General features: G+C 39.7%; 1 protein-coding gene across 1 annotated transcript in view; it reads left to right on the forward strand.

Annotated features, from left to right (window-relative positions):
• The first annotated feature begins 4,481 nt into the window (after nt 1–4,481).
• Nucleotides 4,482–18,437, forward strand: part of KIF11 (kinesin family member 11) — a 46,399-nt gene continuing 32,443 nt past the window's right edge. The window contains exons 1-9 of the mRNA XM_086378600.1: nt 4,482–4,914; nt 11,420–11,552; nt 11,770–11,867; nt 11,955–12,033; nt 13,113–13,298; nt 13,430–13,554; nt 16,102–16,192; nt 16,764–17,006; nt 18,304–18,399. Of these exons, the coding sequence (XP_086234726.1) occupies nt 4,838–4,914; nt 11,420–11,552; nt 11,770–11,867; nt 11,955–12,033; nt 13,113–13,298; nt 13,430–13,554; nt 16,102–16,192; nt 16,764–17,006; nt 18,304–18,399 (1,128 nt within the window). The 5' untranslated portion in view covers nt 4,482–4,837. The remainder of the gene's footprint in view (nt 4,915–11,419; nt 11,553–11,769; nt 11,868–11,954; nt 12,034–13,112; nt 13,299–13,429; nt 13,555–16,101; nt 16,193–16,763; nt 17,007–18,303; nt 18,400–18,437) is intronic.

The raw sequence follows: 18,437 nt of genomic DNA on the forward strand, positions 1-18,437 counted from the left end.
AGTCGGACATGACTGAAGTTGCATGCACACACTCATTTATTTAGTGACCACTTTGTGTAAGACTCCATTCAAGATACTGGGAAAACAATATTGAACAAAACAATCACAGAACTTACATTCTAGAAAAGTAGATGGACAATATACTGTAATGTAATTATAGATTGTAGTAAGAGTTATGAAGGAAATAAAGAGGATCTTGAGAGAGAAAATTATAGGAGAAATGTTTATATATTTAGATAGGAAAGATATATATTTAAATATAGATATATATTTAGATATATATTTAGTCAAGAAAGGCCTTTTTAAAGAGAAAGTTGACCTGAGATTTGAAAGATAAGAATGGATAAGGAATCCAAGGAGCCAAACTAGACGGCTGTAGGGAGATGGTACAGGCCTGGATGTGTAGATATACACATACAAAGGTATGGCTGCAGGAAAGAACTTAGAAACTCTGGAACATGGTAGTGGCTGGAGCTGTTTGTGCAGGCCAAGGTCAGATCATGAGGGTGTGGGGGCCCATGGTAGGCTGCCCCAAAATGTATCTTGGTGCCATATTTTTAATCAATCAATTAATTAATTTTGGGGGTTGCACTGAGTCTTTGTTGGGCTTCCCAGGTGGTGCTAGTGGTAAAGAACCTGCCTGTCAAAAGAGGTGGCATAAGAGACTTGGGTTCCATCTCTGGGTTGGAAAGATCCCCTGGAGGAGGGCAGGGCAACCCACTCCAGTATTCTTGCCTGGAGAATCCCATGGACAGAGGAAGCTGGCAGGCTATAGTCCTTGGGATTGCAAAGAGTCAGACATGACTGAAGCAACTTAGCAGGCACGCGTGCACACACGGGTGTGTGCAGGGTGAAGGCTTTCTCTAGTTTCCTGGAGTGAGGGCTACTCTCTAGCGTGTGGGCTTCTCATTGAGATAGTTTCTCTTGTGTAGCATAGGCTCTAGGCACATGGGCTTCAGTAGTTGTGGTCTACAGACTTATCTGCTTTGAGGCATGCGGGATCTTCCTTGACCAGGGATTGAATTTGTGTCCCCTCACTGGCAGACAGATTCTTAATCACTGTACCACCAAGTTCAGTTTAGTCCAGTCGCTCAGTCCTGTCCGACTCTTTTGTGACCCCAAGGACTACAGCACATCAGACTTCCCTGTTCTTCACCATCTCCCAGAACTTACTCAAACTCATGTCCATTGAGTGACTTATGCCATCCAATCATCTCATCCTCTGTTGTTCCCTTCTCCTCCTGCCTTCAATCTTTCCCAGGATCAGGGCCTTTTCTAATGAGTCATTTCTTTGCATCAGATGGCCAAAGTATTGGAGTTTTGCTTCAGCATGAGTCCTTCCAATGAATATTCAGGACTGATTTCCTTTACAATTGACTGGTTTGATCTCCTTGTAGTCCAAGGGATTCTCAAGAGTCTTCTCCAACACCACAGTTCAAAAGCATCAATTCTTTGGTGCTCAGCTTTCTTTATAGTCCAACTCTCACATCCATATATGACTACTGGAAAAACCATAGCTTTGACTAGATGGACCTTTGTTGGCAAAGTAATGTCTCTGCTTTTTAATATGCTGTCTAGGTCGGTCATAGCTTTCCTTCCAAGGAGCAAGCGTCTTTTGATTTCATGGCTGCAGTCACCATCTGCAGTGATTTTGGAGCCCCCCCCCCCAAAAAAAAAATAAAGTCTGTCGCTGTTTCCATTGTTTCCCCATCTATTTGCCATGAAGTGATGGGACCGATGCCATGATTTTAGTTTTTCGAATGCTGAGTTTTAAGCCAACTCTTACACTCTCCTCTTTCACTTTCATTAAGAGGCTCTTTAGTTCTTGCTTTCTGCCTAAGGGTGGTCTCATTTGTGTATCTGAGGTTATTGATATTTCTCCTGGCAATCTTGATTCTAGCTTGTGCTTCATCCAACCTGGCATTTCTTATGATGTACTCTGCATATAAGTTAAATAAGCAGGGTGACAATATACAGCCTTGACGTACTCCTTTCCCAGTTTGGAACCAGTCTGTTACATGTCCGGTTCTAACTGTTGCTTCTTGACCTGCATACAGATTTCTCAGGAGCCAGTCCCTTAATGTTATTTTGATAATTTGGAATTAACGTTACTCAAGAAATGGCCAATGCTAGAGGGACTCTTTGACTCTCTGTATCCCTAGGAGCAGGAAATAATCTCTCACAGGAAAGGTGCACTCCCTGCATCTGGAGGTAAAAGGACACCCTCTGGCCAGAGACAGGGAATTCAGGCAAGAAGCCTAGTTAAACAAATCTTGTTACTTTAATTTGCTACCCCAAACCTAAACTGTTTAGATTCTTCACTAATTGAGCACCCAAAACTGAGTTTCTCTGTCTTGTCAATTTTTCACAAATTTATTGCTTCTTTGTCTAAAATTATAAACTGCCTGCTTTGCCACTTCCTAGGTCCCATTTCTATGAGACCTCCCTCTGTTTCAATTAAAATTTAGGTTGTTTTTTTTTCTCCTGTTATGGCACCCCACTCCAGTACTCTTGCCTGAAAATCCCATGGACGGAGGAGCCTGGTAGGCTGCAGTCCATGGGGTCGTTAAGAGTCAGATAGGACTGAGCGAATTCACTTTCACTTTCACTTTCATGCATTGGAGAAGGAAATGGCAACCCACTCCAGTGTTCTTGCCTGGAGAATCCCAGGGACGGGGGAGCCTGGTGGGCTGCCGTCTATGGGGTCACACAGAGTTGGACACGACTAAGTGACTTAGCAGCAGTAACCTGTATTGTGTCAATTTCATCATTAGTCCACCAGTAAGAACTCAAAATAGTTTACCTGTCCTAAAAATTTCCCCCTTCTTGACAAGGGCTGTACAGGGCATGGTAAGAAGTTTGGATTCTATCCCAAGTACAATGAAAAGCTAATATAAGGTTTAAAAGTACACGAAGAGCATGATCTGTTCTGTTCTTAAAAAGTGCCTTCCCTCTGCTAAGCAAAAGAGATAGGAATGGAAAAGAACAGAAGTAGAGAAACCTGTTAAGGAGGTTATTAAGGACAGTTATTCAGGGTGGAGATAAAAGACACTTGGACTACAGTGGTAGGCAGAAGTGATAAAACCAACAGGTCTGCATTGGTCAAGGAGAACAAAGGAATCAAAGGTCTGGTTAGAACCACGTGTCTAAACCAGAAAGATCAGGGTGGAGGTAAGGGGGGTTAGGGTGAAGAGTTTCATTTTGGATAGGTTCATTTAGGTGCTGGTGAGCCATCTAAGAGGAGATATCAGTAGACAACTGGCTATGCAAGATAAGATGACCATTCATCTAAGCTGTGAAAGTGAAAGTGAAGTCGCTAAGTCGTTCCCGACTCTTTGCGACCCCATGGATAGTAGCCTGCACCCAAGCTCCTCCGTCCATGGGATTTTCAAGGCAAGAGTACTGGAGTGGGTTGCCATTTCCTTCTCCAGGTAATCTTCCTAACCCAGGGATCGAACCCAGGTCTCTCACATTGTAGACAGACGCTTTACCGTCTGAGCCACCAGGAAAGGCTAAGCTGTAGATGTGTTGATTCCTTGGGGGAAGAAGGTAGGTTAATAAGCAGAGGAACACTTTAGGAGGCCTGCGAAATTTCCACCCCATCTGGCCATCATCACATCATCACTTCGGAAACTACAAAGATATCTAGGTTCCTGTGGGCTAAGGACGGTCCCAAACCGAAGTTCCCAGAGCCGAGTATAGCACAGGCCCATGATTCTTATTTCCTAGGTCTGCGACCCACATCTAATCTGGTCGAGTAACCGTAAACACTGCCAAAACGCTCTAAATACTCCTACGGAAGCCTGCGGTCACTGAGCGGCTGAGGAGCCAGGTAGCGTTGCCTGCCGGGAGTTGTAGGCTGACGGCCGTGGGCGTTTGCGCAACCTCCTTGAGATGCCTGCGGGATGCTGCGCCACGTGGATTGAGCCTGCAACAGCTACTGCAGGACAGTGGTTGGAAAACGCAAATCTGACCTTGCTTTCTTGCTTGGAATCATTTGGCGAGGACGAGTTCTCATCAATCAAAGAATAAATTCATAGTCCTAAAGTAACATTCAGTGTCTTTTCGAACCCGGGTCTCCTGCATTGTGGGCAGACGCTTTACTATCTGAGCTACCAGGGAAGCCCTTTTTAGTCTTAACATTTCCTAATTATTCTTCAAGACGATTCTGGACGCTTCCTCCGAGAAAGGGGCTTGCTTTGGACCTCTCTTTTCTGTGCTTCCACAGCACTGTCTTACAATTCTCTAATTTCATTTACAATAACCGCTAGGTTTCCCCAGCGCTTACAGGGTGTTTCTAGTCTGAACTATTTACCCTCACCAGTGAGACAGTTGCTATCAGTCCCATTCTGCAGATGAGGAAACTCTGGCCTAGAGACGTTTTGTAATTTGAGCAAGACCACGTCGACGTGTGACATTACTCACGGGGAGTCTCCCACAAGACTACACGTTCCAGGGTGGCACCTTCGGACCAGCTATTTACTTTCCCGCGGGCCACGCCCCAGGGGCGGGGGTCTGGTGACGACACCGCGTCCCATGGTGCTTTGCGCCCCAGCGCTGCCATTGGCCCGGCCGGTCGGCTCCTTTTTCAAATTGAGGCGCCGAGTCGTTGCTCGGTTTCCTGGGCTTCGGGCGGAGACTAGGTTTGTGATTCCAAGGCTCGGACTGGTGCGGGGCAGACGGCGCGGCCAGTCACGGTGGCCGTGACTGGTGGGTAGCAGTTTCCGCGGGCACGCCAGCACCCGGCAGGGGAGGAGGGCACCTAGGTCCGCGCCGGCCGCCGAGCCGCTCCACGCCCCACGGCGAGTCCGTGACCCGGCCTTCTTAGGGGACAGTCATGGCGTCTCAGCCGAATTCATCTGCGAAGAAGAAAGATGAAAAGGGGAAGAACATCCAGGTGGTGGTGCGATGCAGGTAGGGCGAGCTTGCAGGGTTTCGAGCCCTGGGCTTTGCTGCCGGGCTCCTTCCTGCGCGGGCCGAGAAGAGGGATTTTGTTGGCTATTTTCTGAAGGAACCAGACCTTCCTGTTTCTTAGTTTCCTGCGTTCTGTTCGAGAAAATGACACCAGGTTACTGTGAGGAGTAAATTAGTATTTTGTTTTGTTTTTTCCAGAAGAAAGGATATTTGTATCTGAGTTTATAGTTTAAACTGCTATTGAGGAGAAGTTCGTCGCTGTTCTTTAGTGAAATGTGTTTTTTTAAAAAATACTGTCGACAAAGATTTAGGTGTCATTCTGTATGCCACTCCTTGCAGTTGATCAGTTTGGAAACGACTGCACACCTACTAAACAGATGTTTTAGCATTTAAGTTGTTATTATCATCCTGTCCATCATCTCTAAAAAAGTAATCATTTACCTCTTCACTTTGTTCTAGAAGTAATATTTTCTTAATCCTTAGTAAAAAAATAAACATCTTTGTTTTTAAAATTGAAGTTGTAGAATGAGTTTATGTTTTAAAAAATCAAGGAGACAACTAAAGTTGTGCTACATTTTCCAGTGGGTGGGTGAAGGTGTTCAGCTCTCTCCTGATTAGTTTATGCATCATTTCCCAGAAGGAAATGGCAACGCACTCCAGTATTCTTGGCTGGAGAATCCCATGGACGGAGGAGCCTGGTAGGCTACAGTCCATGGGGTCGCAAAGAGTCGGACATGACTGAGCGACTTCACTTCACTTCAGGAGAGGAAGAACATACTTGTACAATCTATTGCTTAACCAAATATTGGATTGATTTGGCTTTTTAGACACCCTACACAGTTTGCTGGTATATGTGTATTTTGTGTGTCTATTTTTGTTGCTGTGATATTAAAAACTCTACCAACTCTCAGAAACTATTTTGTAAATCCAAACGTATTCTAAAATTAAAAGGTTATTTTAAAAGTGTATTAACAGACTTTCTTAGGTTATTGCCCACACAGCTTTGGTGGCTTGAGTTGTATGTATCAAAGGTAATAGCTAACTCTAAAGTAGGTGCCTGACAAGACACTTGGTGGTAACCCAAAGTCTAGCCAATTACCAATTGCATTCTCGGGCCTCTGTTAATAGTTACTTGTCTTGAAGATTAAAAAAACCAGCCCATATTCCAATACAAATTTTTATATGATTTTGATCATTTAATTAAGTCAGGCAGTATTACCTTTTCTATGTGGCTTTATTTTCTTTAATTTCATTTTTATTGTGAGTTAAAAAATAGGTCAGACCTATAAAAAAATATAACGAATATAACAAGCATCTTTGTTTAGAAACAGAAGAATCATTACAGCTAGAATCCCACTGTATCCCTCCACATCCCTTTCTTCTACCTTAAGAGTTGAACATTATCCTGAATTTCATGTTTATTACCTCCATACATTTAAAGCCTTAACTTAAAAGAGATTTATTTTATTGTTAATGAAAAGTGCTTAGTGTCCAATGTTTACAATAACTTCAGTATAAAGAGATGTTTTTCTCTTCAAATTAGCCTTTTCTTTTTCAAATAGCCCTCCTACTGCAAAGATTTCTGTTCTTGGTGTGGTGGTGGTGTGTGTGTGTGTGCTCAATTGTGTCCGAATCTTTGTGACCCCATTGTCTGTAGCCCACCAGGCTCCGCTTTTCATGGGATTTCCAAGGCTAGAATACTGGAGTGGGTTGCCATTTCCTTCTCCAGGGGATCTTCCTGACCCAGAGATTGAACCTGTGTCTCTGCCGTCTTTTACCACTGCTCCACCTAGGAAGCCCAATGTGTCCTTCAGTTCAGTTCAGTTCAGTCGCTCAGTCGTGTCTGACTTTGCCACCCCATGAATTGCAGCACGCCAGGTCTCCCTGTCCATCACCAACTCCCGGAGTTCACTCAAACTCACGTCCATCGAGTCAGTGATGCCATCCAGCCATCTCATCCTCTGTCATCCCCTTTTCCTCCTGCCCCCAATCCCTCCCAGCATCAGAGTCTTTTCCAATGAGTCAACTCTTCACATGAGGTGGCCAAAGGACTGGAGTTTCAGCTTTAGCATCATTCCTTCCAAAGAAATCCCAGGGCTGATCTCTTTCAGAATGGACTGGTTGGATCTCCTTGCAATCCAAGGGGCTCTCAAGAGTCTTCTCCAACACCACAGTTCAAAAGCATCAATTTTTTGGTGCTCAGCTGTCTTCACAGTCCAACTCTCACATCCATACATGACTACTGGAAAAACCATAGCCTTGACTAGACGGACCTTTGTTGGCAAAGTAATGTCTCTGCTTTTGAATATGCTATCTAGGTTGGTCATAACTTTCCTTCCAAGGAGCAAGCGTCTTTTAATTTCATGGCTGCAGTCACCATCTACAGTGATTTTGGAGCCCCCAAAAGTAAAGTCTGACACTGTTTCCACTGTTTCCCCATCTATTTCCCATGAAGTGGTGGGACCAGATGCCATGATCCTCGTTTTCTGAATGTTGAGCTTTAAGCCAACTTTTTCACTCTCCTCTTTCACCTTCATCAAGAGGCTTTTTAGTTCGTCTTCACTTTCTGCCATAAGGGTGGTGTCATCTGCGTATCTGACGTTATTGATATTTCTCCCAGCAATCTTCATTCCATCTTGTGCTTCTTCCAGCCCAGCGTTTCTCATGATGTACTCTGAATATAAGTTAAATAAGCAGGGTGACAATATACAGCCTTGACGTACTCCTTTTCCTATTTGGAACCAGTCTGTTGTTCCATGTCCAGTTCTAACTGTCGCTTCCTGACCTGCATACAGGTTTCTCAAGAGGCAGATCAGGTGGTCTGGTATGCTCATCTCTTTTAGAATTTTCCACAGTTTATTGTGATCCACACAGTCAAAGGCTTTGGCATAGTCAATAAAGCAGAAATAGATGTTTTTCTGGAACTCCCTTGCTTTTTCTATGATCCAGCGGATGTTGGCAATTTGATCTCTGGTTCCTCTGCCTTTTCTAAAACCAGCTTGAACATCTGGAAGTTCACGGTTCACGTATTGCTGAAGCCTGGCTTGGAGAATTTTGAGCATTACTTTACTAGCGTGTGAGATGAGTGCAATTGTGCAGTTGGTAGTTTGAGCATTCTTTGGCATTGCCTTTCTTTGGGATTGGAATGAAAACTGACCTTTTCCAGTCCTGTGGCTACTGCTGAGTTTTCCAAACGTGCTGGCATATTGAGTGCAGCACTTTCACAGCATCATCTTTCAGGATTTGAAATAGCTCAACTGGAATTCCATCACCTCCACTAGCTTTGTTCATAATGATGCTTCCTAAGGCCCACTTGACTTCACATTCCAGGATATCTGGCTCTAGGTGAGTGATCACACCATCGGGATTATCTGGGTCATGAAGATCTTTTTTGTACAGTTGTTCTGTGTATTCTTGCCACCTCTTCTTAATCTCTTCTCCTTCTGTTAGATCCATACCATTTCTGTCCTTTATCGAGCCCATGTTTGCATGAAATGTTCCCTTGGGATCTCTAATTCTCTTGAAGAGATCTCTAGTCTTTCCCATTCTGTTGTTTTACTCTGTTTCTTTGCATGTGTCCTTAAACTTTACTAAATAAACAACTTATGCCCTTGAAGGTTATTAAATCTTTTCTCAAAGGGCCCACATAGTAAATATTTTAGGCTTTTCAGATTACATGTGGTTTCTGTCACGTAATCTTGTCTGATTTTTTTTTTCTCCCCAGTTTTAAACTTTTAATGGCAACAGTTTGTAATAACCTAAGAGATCAGCCTAAGGGGTTCCCTAGTAGCTCAGTTGGTAAAGAATCTGCCTACAATGCAGGAGACCTGGGTTTGATCCCTGGGTCTGGAAGATCCTCTGGAGAAGGAAATGGCAACCCATTCCAGTATTCTTGCCTGGAGAATCTCATGGACAGAGCAGCCTGGCAGGCTATAGTCTATGGGGTCACAAGAGTTGGACACAACTTAGCAACTAAACCACCAAGAGATCAGCAAATTTTTAAGAGAGATGACTTCAGTTTTTGATTACAATGAATGCAATCTTTGTGATAACCTAAGAAATCAGCAAAATTTTGAGAGATGACTTCATTTTTTGATTATAATGAATACAATCTTTATGATGTTCTTTACTTGTACAGTAGCTATATGAATATTTATGGAGTGAATGAATGAATTTAGTGGACAGGACTTTTTTTTTTAATCTTCAGTCTGTCTTACCATTTTAGTTGTTTGAATTTTAATATGACTGTAGTGAAAGCATTAGTGTTAGTCGCTTAGTTGTGTATGACTCTTTGCGACTGCATAGACTATAGCCCGCCAGGCTCCTCTGTTCATGGAAATCTCCAGGCAAGAATACTCGAGTGAGTAGCCATTCCCTTCTTCAGGGTATCTTCCCCACCCAGAAATTGAACCCGGGTCTCCTGCATTGCAGGCAGATTCTTTACTGTCTGGACCACCAGGGAAGGCCAAGTACAATTGATGGTTTTGCTAGTGTCATCAGCAGCAACCTTGCAATTTCTAATTAAAGAAGTCTGGATAGGAAAATAGTTGGTTGACAGTACTCTTTATTGCAGCTATAAACAGTCCCTAAAGCTCCTTTGTGGGAGCTTTGATAACTTTTAGGAATGTGTGATTTGTGGGAATTTCTACTACTTTGCCCAAATAACTTGAATGGTATTCATTTGGTAACTTAATCACACATCCTGACGAGAGATTAGACCAATTGGAAAAGCTTTAACCACAGGAGAGCAGTTATGGATACTGTGACTTTTGTGCATTGTTAGGTTTCAGTACATTTAACAAATGATAATATGACAAGATATTACTTGGAAGTTACTGAGTTAGATTTCTCAGGATCACAAATGTGGTTTTCAAACATGGGGGTGGGGCATGACAGGGACATTGAGGTATCCTTAACATAAACAGCAGTTTGGTTAGTCTAGTGATGAGGGGAAAGATAACTTCCTATTTGGCATTTCCTGTCACAGTATGTGATAATGAATGGGAAAAGTGAACTCAGGGCAAGAGTACCTCTCCCTTTGGCTCAGATTTGTGCTCAGTATCTTACGGATGCTACTCTGTGGACTGTGGTTCTTTTTAGCTTTCGTTTTCGTTCCCCTAGGGATGACATTTATTAAGCAGTGTAGTATAACAGATATTATTAATATTTGAGTGTCTGCTAAGCAGAGTAGTAGATGCTGGGGAAACAGTAAATTACATAGGACTTGTTTCCCTACATTTTGAGGTTGGTACTATTATCAACCTTTTAATTTTCAAATGAGGAGACAGGCACAAAGGGCTCCATTGCCCAGGCAGACTGGATGAAGAGTCCTCATTCTACTGAAATGCCTAAGGAGGCATTTATCTTATTTTACTTCACATGGAGTCTTTCCCATCACACCTCCTCTATCCTGCTCTGTCCTAATCAAGGCCCCATTAAGTTTCTGCTGTAAGTTCCTACAGCACCTTTTACTTCCCCTTACTAAACATCATCTCTCTTATAATCACTTGTTTTATGTTCCCCACTAGACCTCAGTGTCTTGAGGACAGATTGAATTAACACATGTGAAATACTTGGAACAGTGAGTACCTGGCACGTAGTAAGCGCTCTATGTATTAGTCATTATTTTAATATATTTTTAATTTTGTGCCACTTATCCCTTGGCAGGTTAATATTTTGGATGCAAATTTGGCATGTTCTTTCTAATACATCATAACCTAACTTGGCCGGATTCTAGGAACATTGGAAATAGAATTCTGAAAAATAAGTTTCACCTTTTTTACAAATTAATTCTCTTAGCATCTACTCCAAGAAACTGTCAGAATTGTATATATCTTTCAAAACTTTTTAAACTAATTTTATTTCTGGCAATTGAAACCCTTAAAATTCTGCTGTCTGCTTTAGCAGTGTCATTTAGGCCCCATTTAATCTCTGTCACCAACAGTGTGGTTAAAACTTCCCATTGTTCTTGTCTGAGATATTAACAAAAATGTCATCAGTAACCTGATAACTAAGAGTTCTTAATTCTTAAGTGAACTTAACTTACAAAACAGACTCACAGACTTAGAGAACAAACTTAGGGTTGCTGGGGAGAAGGGATAGTTCGGGAGTTGGGGATTGACATGGACTCACTGCTATATTTAAAATGGATAAGCACAAGAACATAGAACTCTGCTTACTGTTAAGTGGCAGCCTGGATAGGAGAGGAGTTTGGGGGAGAATGGATACATTTATATGTATGGCTGCGGAGAAGGCGATGGCACCCCACTCCAGTACTCTTGCCTGGAAAATCCCATGGATGGAGGAGCCTGGTGGGCTGCCGTCTATAGGGTCACATAGAGTCGGACACGACTGAAGCGACTTAGCAGCATACGTATGGCTGAGTCCCTTAGCTGTTGACCTGAAACTATAACAACAGTTTTAATTGGTTATATATACCCCAATACAAAATAAAAAGTTTTAAAAAAAAGAGTTCTTGAATAACCTTGTATGTTTCATTTTACAGACCATTTAATTTGGCAGAGCGGAAAGCTAATGCCCATTCGGTAGTAGAATGTGATCATGTGCGGAAAGAAGTTAGTGTTCGAACTGGAGGACTGGCGGACAAAAGCTCAAGGAAAACATACACTTTTGATATGGTACTTACTTCCTAAAGTGCTGCTACTTCTTATTATCCACTAATGTAAAATTATCCTAGTACGTATATTTTCTGTAGGTTCTGATGTAGTTAGAAATTGCAGTTGATCCTTTGAGTTGTCAAATGGTTTCTAGTGGGCTGGATAAGTTAATATATTAAATTAAGGTAATTTTGAAGTTTTTTTTTTTTTTAAGAAATGCCTTTTGTTTTTTGGCTAGGTTTTTGGAGCAAATACTAAACAAATTGATGTTTACCGAAGTGTTGTTTGTCCAATTCTGGATGAAGTTATTATGGGCTATAATTGCACTATTTTTGCGTGAGTTAAACACTTTTCAAATTGATGAAAAGTTTTAGATGCATGTAATCATTTTTTTTTGTTTAACACTTCTGTTAATTTTGACAGATATGGCCAAACCGGCACTGGAAAAACCTTTACAATGGAAGGTGAAAGGTCCCCTAATGAAGAGTATACTTGGGAGGAGGTATTTATTGTTTATATCAGACTTTTGTCTCTAAAGTGGCTCAAGTGCAGCAGAATAAAACTTGGTTGGACGCCTCTGTCTGAAATAGATCAGAGTACCATGTCAAACATGAATTTAGGATAAACTACTAGTATAATGATATTAAAGTATATGTAATGGCTTCTGTTTAAGAAATATAAAGTCTTACTGGGAGAGAGGAGCAATACATATGGTACAGTTAGATGATGAGAGAAGTGTCTCTTTGGGACAGAGAGTTGGAGCAGACTATTGTGGGAAAGTGGAATGTGAGTAGGACTTGAAGAGGAAGGCTTTGCAGTGAGGGAGTGAGTCTTGTAAAGTTAGCACAACCATGGGAGCAGTATGGTACTTTATTAATGATGACTTTGAGTATAAAATTAAGATCACTGTATTGCTGAAGATTATAGAAAGCACATAGTACATTTCACAAACAAATGTGTTTAAACCTAAATGAGTTTAATGACTAATATTTTCCAAATTACCAACATTTAGGTAGATCCTTTCTTCTAGTGGTTGGGGCATTAACTTACTTTATGCATGGGTAATAGTGTTATGGAATTGTAATCATAGAAAATATGGACTAGGCTTAAAGCACAGTTTCAAAATTTAGAGTCATAAGTTTTATTAAGGATAATTAGACATTTGAGAAACAACTTTGTTTTATGTCGGAATTAGGGAATACTGTTAGATGAGCCACTTTTCTGATTAAAAGAATGGTTCTATGTTCTCATGAGAAAAATTGGAGAGGATGATTGAACTTGGCTTTATAAGGAACTTGATTCAGTTGGTTTCTGTATAATGCTCAGGCATGAAATAGCTGACTGGAATGACAGATTTGTGGAAGGTGTAAGGAAGAATAATTGGTATTGAACAGATTGTTGTAAATGGCTTGTAAATGATTTGGCTTCTCTAACATTAGGTTAGTTTTTTGATTTTTTTTTTAAACCTGTTTTGACATATTTATGTTTAAATATGCTATAAAGGAGGCCCTTGTTATATGTGTGTTTTAACTATTGCAGTAAATGGTATTCTTTAAGTCTTTATTAATATTATAATTTCAGGATCCTTTAGCTGGTATAATTCCACGTACTCTTCATCAAATTTTTGAGAAACTTACTGATAACGGTACTGAATTTTCAGTGAAAGTGTCGCTGTTGGAAATCTATAATGAAGAGCTCTTTGATCTCCTTAATCCATCTTCTGATGTTTCTGAGAGACTGCAGATGTTTGATGATCCCCGTAACAAGGTGACTTGAGTCTTTGACAATGAAATGTCTCCAAATGTTAATGTGTGATATTTTGAGAAATACATATATATATATATATGTTTTTTTTCTTTTTAACCAATTTAATGGGTGCTCTTCTGATATTTGGTCAGAGGGGAGTGATAATCAAAGGTTTAGAGGAAATCACAGTACACAACAAGGATGAAGTCTATCAAATTTTGGAGAAGGGGGCAGCAAAAAGGACAACCGCAGCAACTCTGATGAACGCCTACTCTAGGTAAGAAAGCCCTTGTTTCCCCCGCTGCTCCATTTTGTTTTCAAGAAGAATATCCAAACTTGGGAAATCACATTGGGGCATGTCAAGTATGTGAGCCACACAGCTAGATCGTGTGCTGGATTGCTTGCCTTAGCGATTGGCTTGAGGTTTATAAGGAGAGCACCAGTGTTGGGAGAATGTTGAAAGGAGGACAAAGACAAGTTAAACTTGCGCAGAATTATTGTTTTTTTAAGTAGAAGATTTCTTTTCCCAAATGAAATTATACATGGGAGCCCTGATTAAAATGTGGCTGGGGTAGTTGATTTGGCAGTGGGATACTCAGGGGCTTACTTCTTCAGCCTTCAGGAGATTTGCCCTGAGTACTTTTCTGGAGCCCCTAAGGATACTTAGAATACAGTTTGAAAATCCCTTTTTTGAGTAAAGATTAGAAGAAAACCAAATGGCCTGTTTTTTTTCCCCCCAGCTTAATCAAGGTATAAATGACAAAATTTTATATATTTAGGTTGTACAACATGACTTCTTTCTTCTCAAATGGCTTCACTTTAATGTAGGAAGACATATAATCACTAATAGAATACACATGATCACTAATACAGGTTTTCAAGGGGAGAAAGAGGCATATTTGATAGTATCCCTTATGAGATGAATCCCAGACTCTACAAATGCACTTTACCAAATCAGAGGTGATTTTTTTTTTTTCCCTCATCTTTGAAGGAAATATCAGAATGTAATTGAAAGAGTTGTAGATTAGGAGTTAGGTATTTGTGCTTAGTTCCAGTTCTGCAGTTAACTAAATATGTTACTTTAGGTAGTTAAACTTACTTGAATATCATTTTCCCTGAACTGCAAAATGACTTTGAGGTCTTGCTCTCTTATAGTTGCTGTCTTATAGTCGGACATTTCTACAATATGCTATAACAATTATAATATAGCTCTATATAAATATGTGTGTATTTAAAGAAAGAAGAAAAATAGCATAACATGAAAGTAATCAGTATCATGGAATTATGGGTTGTTTTATAATTTAAATTAAATTTCCTGTAATAGCTTTCCATTAAAAATGGAATTATAAACAAATCATAGAATGAAGTTTCCACTTGAATTAAATGTTTGCTTTATAACTTCATTTGATTTAGACTTTGGAAGAAGGAATTTAAGAAATTTTCTTTCTCTAAATACTTTTCTCTGAAATATAAAATTCCCATTATTCTGTAAATTTGAATAATTTAAAATTTCCTAATTTTCACTGAAGACTGCAGTAAAGATATCTTCTTATCAATGTATGTGATAAAGAAAAGAAACATGATTCAGTTTTCCAAAATCAGAATTGACTTTTATGCTTAATAGCATTAATCCTATTATCTTAAATTCAGTTCAGTTCAGTTCAGTTGCTCAGTCGTGTCCAACTCTTTGCGACCCCATGAATCGCAGCACTCCAGGCCTCCCTGTCCATCACCAACTCCCAGAGCTTACTCAAACTCATGTCCACTGAGTTGGTGATGCCATCCAGCCATCTCATCCTCTGTCGTCCCCTTCTCCTCCTGCCCCCAATCCCTCCCAGCATCAGGGTCTTTTCCAATGAGTCAACTCTTCACATGAGGTGGCCAAAGTATTGGAATTTCAGCTTCAGCATCAGTCCCTCCAGTGAACACCCAGGACTGATCTCCTGGGCAAATAATGGTAGGAAAACATGAGATTAATTTTATAATTCAAATCTATAGTTTATATTTTTCCCTCTGTCCCTCCCTTTTTCTGTTATTTAAAATAACTTAAATAATTTTTTAAAAATGATACTTATAAAATTTTCCAAGTCACATGAAAAGTACAAATGAGAAAATTAGAAATTACTATATTCCAACCATCAATGACATTAACAAACATAATGTTCTTCATCAGATATTGATACAGAAAGGAATGCTGTCTTTGGTTGTCTGTATTGTTTTTTATATCACTAAGATAAAAGTTGAGTGTCAGTATACAGCTTAAGAAGGACTTTGGAAAACCTTGTAGTCTAGCAGTGATTACTTGTGGTGTTTCAGTGAACACTGCTATTTACTGTTTGTGCTGTTCAGAGGAAGGACCTACCTGTCTCTGGTGACCTTCTTAAGGCAGAGCAATGTACTTTTAGGACAGTTGACACTGAGGGGGAGTGATCTGGTGGCTTGCCTGATGCTGTTTGAGTTTAAGGTAATGATATTTCAAGTGGTTCTTAGATCAGTTGCAAGCCATCTCTTCTGACACACCAGGCAGCTGTTCAAACATTATTCCACATCCAGCTTTCAGAGGTGCCTGAGGATTCTAAGTCATTTAAGCTGTTTTCAGGTAGCTTATTATTGGTTTCCTCTATGCAGGCAGCAGGAGGAAGAAAGCCAAAACCTAGCATCATTCTATCTATCCACTGTCTTCCAAAATCTTACTGATATCCTGTCTGATACTATCTTTCTCTACCCTGGTGGATTTAGATCTTTCTTTGCTGTTTTCATTATGTTACAGAAAGAAATAATGTTTTGCATTATAATGATTGGGCAACTTGGTCTTGTTTTCTAGTCGATCCCACTCAGTTTTCTCTGTTACAATACATATGAAAGAAACTACAGTTGATGGAGAGGAGCTTGTTAAAATTGGAAAGTTGAACTTGGTAAGCATCAACTGTAATACCACTGTTCATTCTGTCAGGTTTTTTTTTTTTGTAGTTTTATTGAGGTATAACTGACAAATAAAATTATGTATTTAAAATGTACAATGTAGCAAGATATCCTTTCTCATGCTGAATAATATTCGAGTGTGTGTGTGTGTGTGTGTGTGCGTGTGCATGCACATCATGTCACATCTTTATTCATTCGTCAGTGGGTACCTAGGCTGTTTCCATACCTTGTTATCATTAACAGTGCAGTGAACGTGGGAGTGCAGACATTTCTTTGAGAGAATGATTTTCATTTTCTTTGCATACATACCCAGAAGTGGGATTGCTAGGTCAAATGGTAGTTCTATTCCACTGTTTCTTCTTTATCACCTCATAGAGCAGTTTGAAAATTGTGTATTTAGAGACAGTACTTTTGTAGTCACTGGGTTATTGGTTTTGTAGTGGGTTGTTACTTATAGAAAATTATTTTACTGGCTATTTAATATCTTTATGTACAATATGAGAATGAAAGTCTTCTATTCCAAATCCATAGACTGAGGACTTATTTTTATTTTTAAAATTCAAGGTTGATCTTGCAGGCAGTGAGAACATTGGCCGTTCTGGAGCAGTTGACAAGAGAGCTCGGGAAGCTGGAAATATCAATCAGTCCCTGTTGACTCTGGGAAGGGTTATTACTGCTCTTGTAGAAAGAACACCTCATGTTCCTTATCGAGAATCTAAACTGACTAGAATCCTCCAGGACTCTCTTGGGGGACGTACAAGAACATCTATCATTGCAACAGTTTCTCCTGCATCTCTCAATCTGGAGGTAAGGTCTTAACTATCACTTTTTTTGGCTGTGCTGCGTGGTTTGTGGGATCTTCGTTTTCAACAAGGGATTGAACCTGGGCCCTCAGCAGTGAAAATTTGGAGTCCTAAACACTAGACTGCCAGAGAATTCCCTAACTATCATGTGTAATATTTTTAAGAGTTCACTAATTAGCTTCATTCATTCTATACTACAGTAAAAATAATCTAGACATTGTATGTGGTGGACACATAGAGGAGAACACCACTGAAAAATTGTCTTTCTCCTTCCTGGCAGTTTTCAATCTTAAAAAGCTAGTTACTTAGTTGTATTTTTCCCGTCTTCAAAGATAATTGCTGTGGTCATTAACAGTGGATGGTTTAATTGAGGCCTTAGAAGTGGGTTAAGCGAATACTAGTGCTTTAGAGGCTGCTTAGAGATCACTAAAGATGGGGCTGGATGTGGGGGTACAGGTAGGAAAACCAAAAGAAAGAACAAAGATGGTAAAATCTACTTTAATTTTACTGGATTATCCTCTTTAAATGGAATTAGAAAAGCTTTTATAAAGTCTCTTAATTCCTCTTTCATTTTAAAAACTATTTTTGTTGAGAAATGATTTGTATACTATAAAATTCATCCATTGAAAGTATATAATTAGGTGATTGTACTATATTCATTGAGCTATGCAACTGTCACCAAAATCTAAACATTTTTATCCTAGAAGGAAACTCTGTAACCTATTAGCAGTCACTCCCCATCAGTTTCCATTTCTAGCCCTAGGTCACTATTAATCTACTTTCTTTCATCTATGCCTTTGCGTATTCTGAATATTTTATATAAATGGAATCACACCATAAGTGTTCTTTTGTGACTGGCTTCTTTCACTTAGCATAATGTTTTCAATGTTCATGTTGCAGCATCAGAACTCATTCCTTTTTGTGGGTGAATAATATGGATATAGGACATTTTGTTTATTCATCAGTTGATGAAATTCATTGAGGTTTTTTTTTTTAATAGAGCTTAAGACTAAAGCAAAAAATTATTAGATTAAATTATAGTAAAGTTAAAGACCCTGAACCTTGAGGAGTAAAAAATAAGGATGTTTTAAACAGTCCTCTGTCTTATTTATTTACTTAATTGGAGTATAGTTGCTTCAAGAACATTCCTTGTTTTTAAAGGTTGGGTATAGTAGTATTACTGGGTAAATGTTTATATTAGATATAACCAAAAGTTATTATGTTATTGTATAGTACATTTTAGGTAACAGAACTACTTTATTCTCATATCTTCAGTAATTGGCCTTTTCTTTTCATCACAGGAAACTCTGAGTACACTGGAATATGCTCATAGAGCAAAGAACATACTCAATAAGCCTGAGGTTAACCAGAAACTCACCAAGAAAGCTCTGATAAAGGTAATTGTGAATTTTAATGGAGTAATATAAATTTGTTT

The sequence above is a fragment of the Bos grunniens genome, chromosome 26, assembly GCF_055505025.1.
Source record: "Bos grunniens cultivar Pamir isolate PY7600 chromosome 26, Bosgru_T2T1.0, whole genome shotgun sequence".
NCBI lineage: Eukaryota > Metazoa > Chordata > Mammalia > Artiodactyla > Bovidae > Bos > Bos grunniens.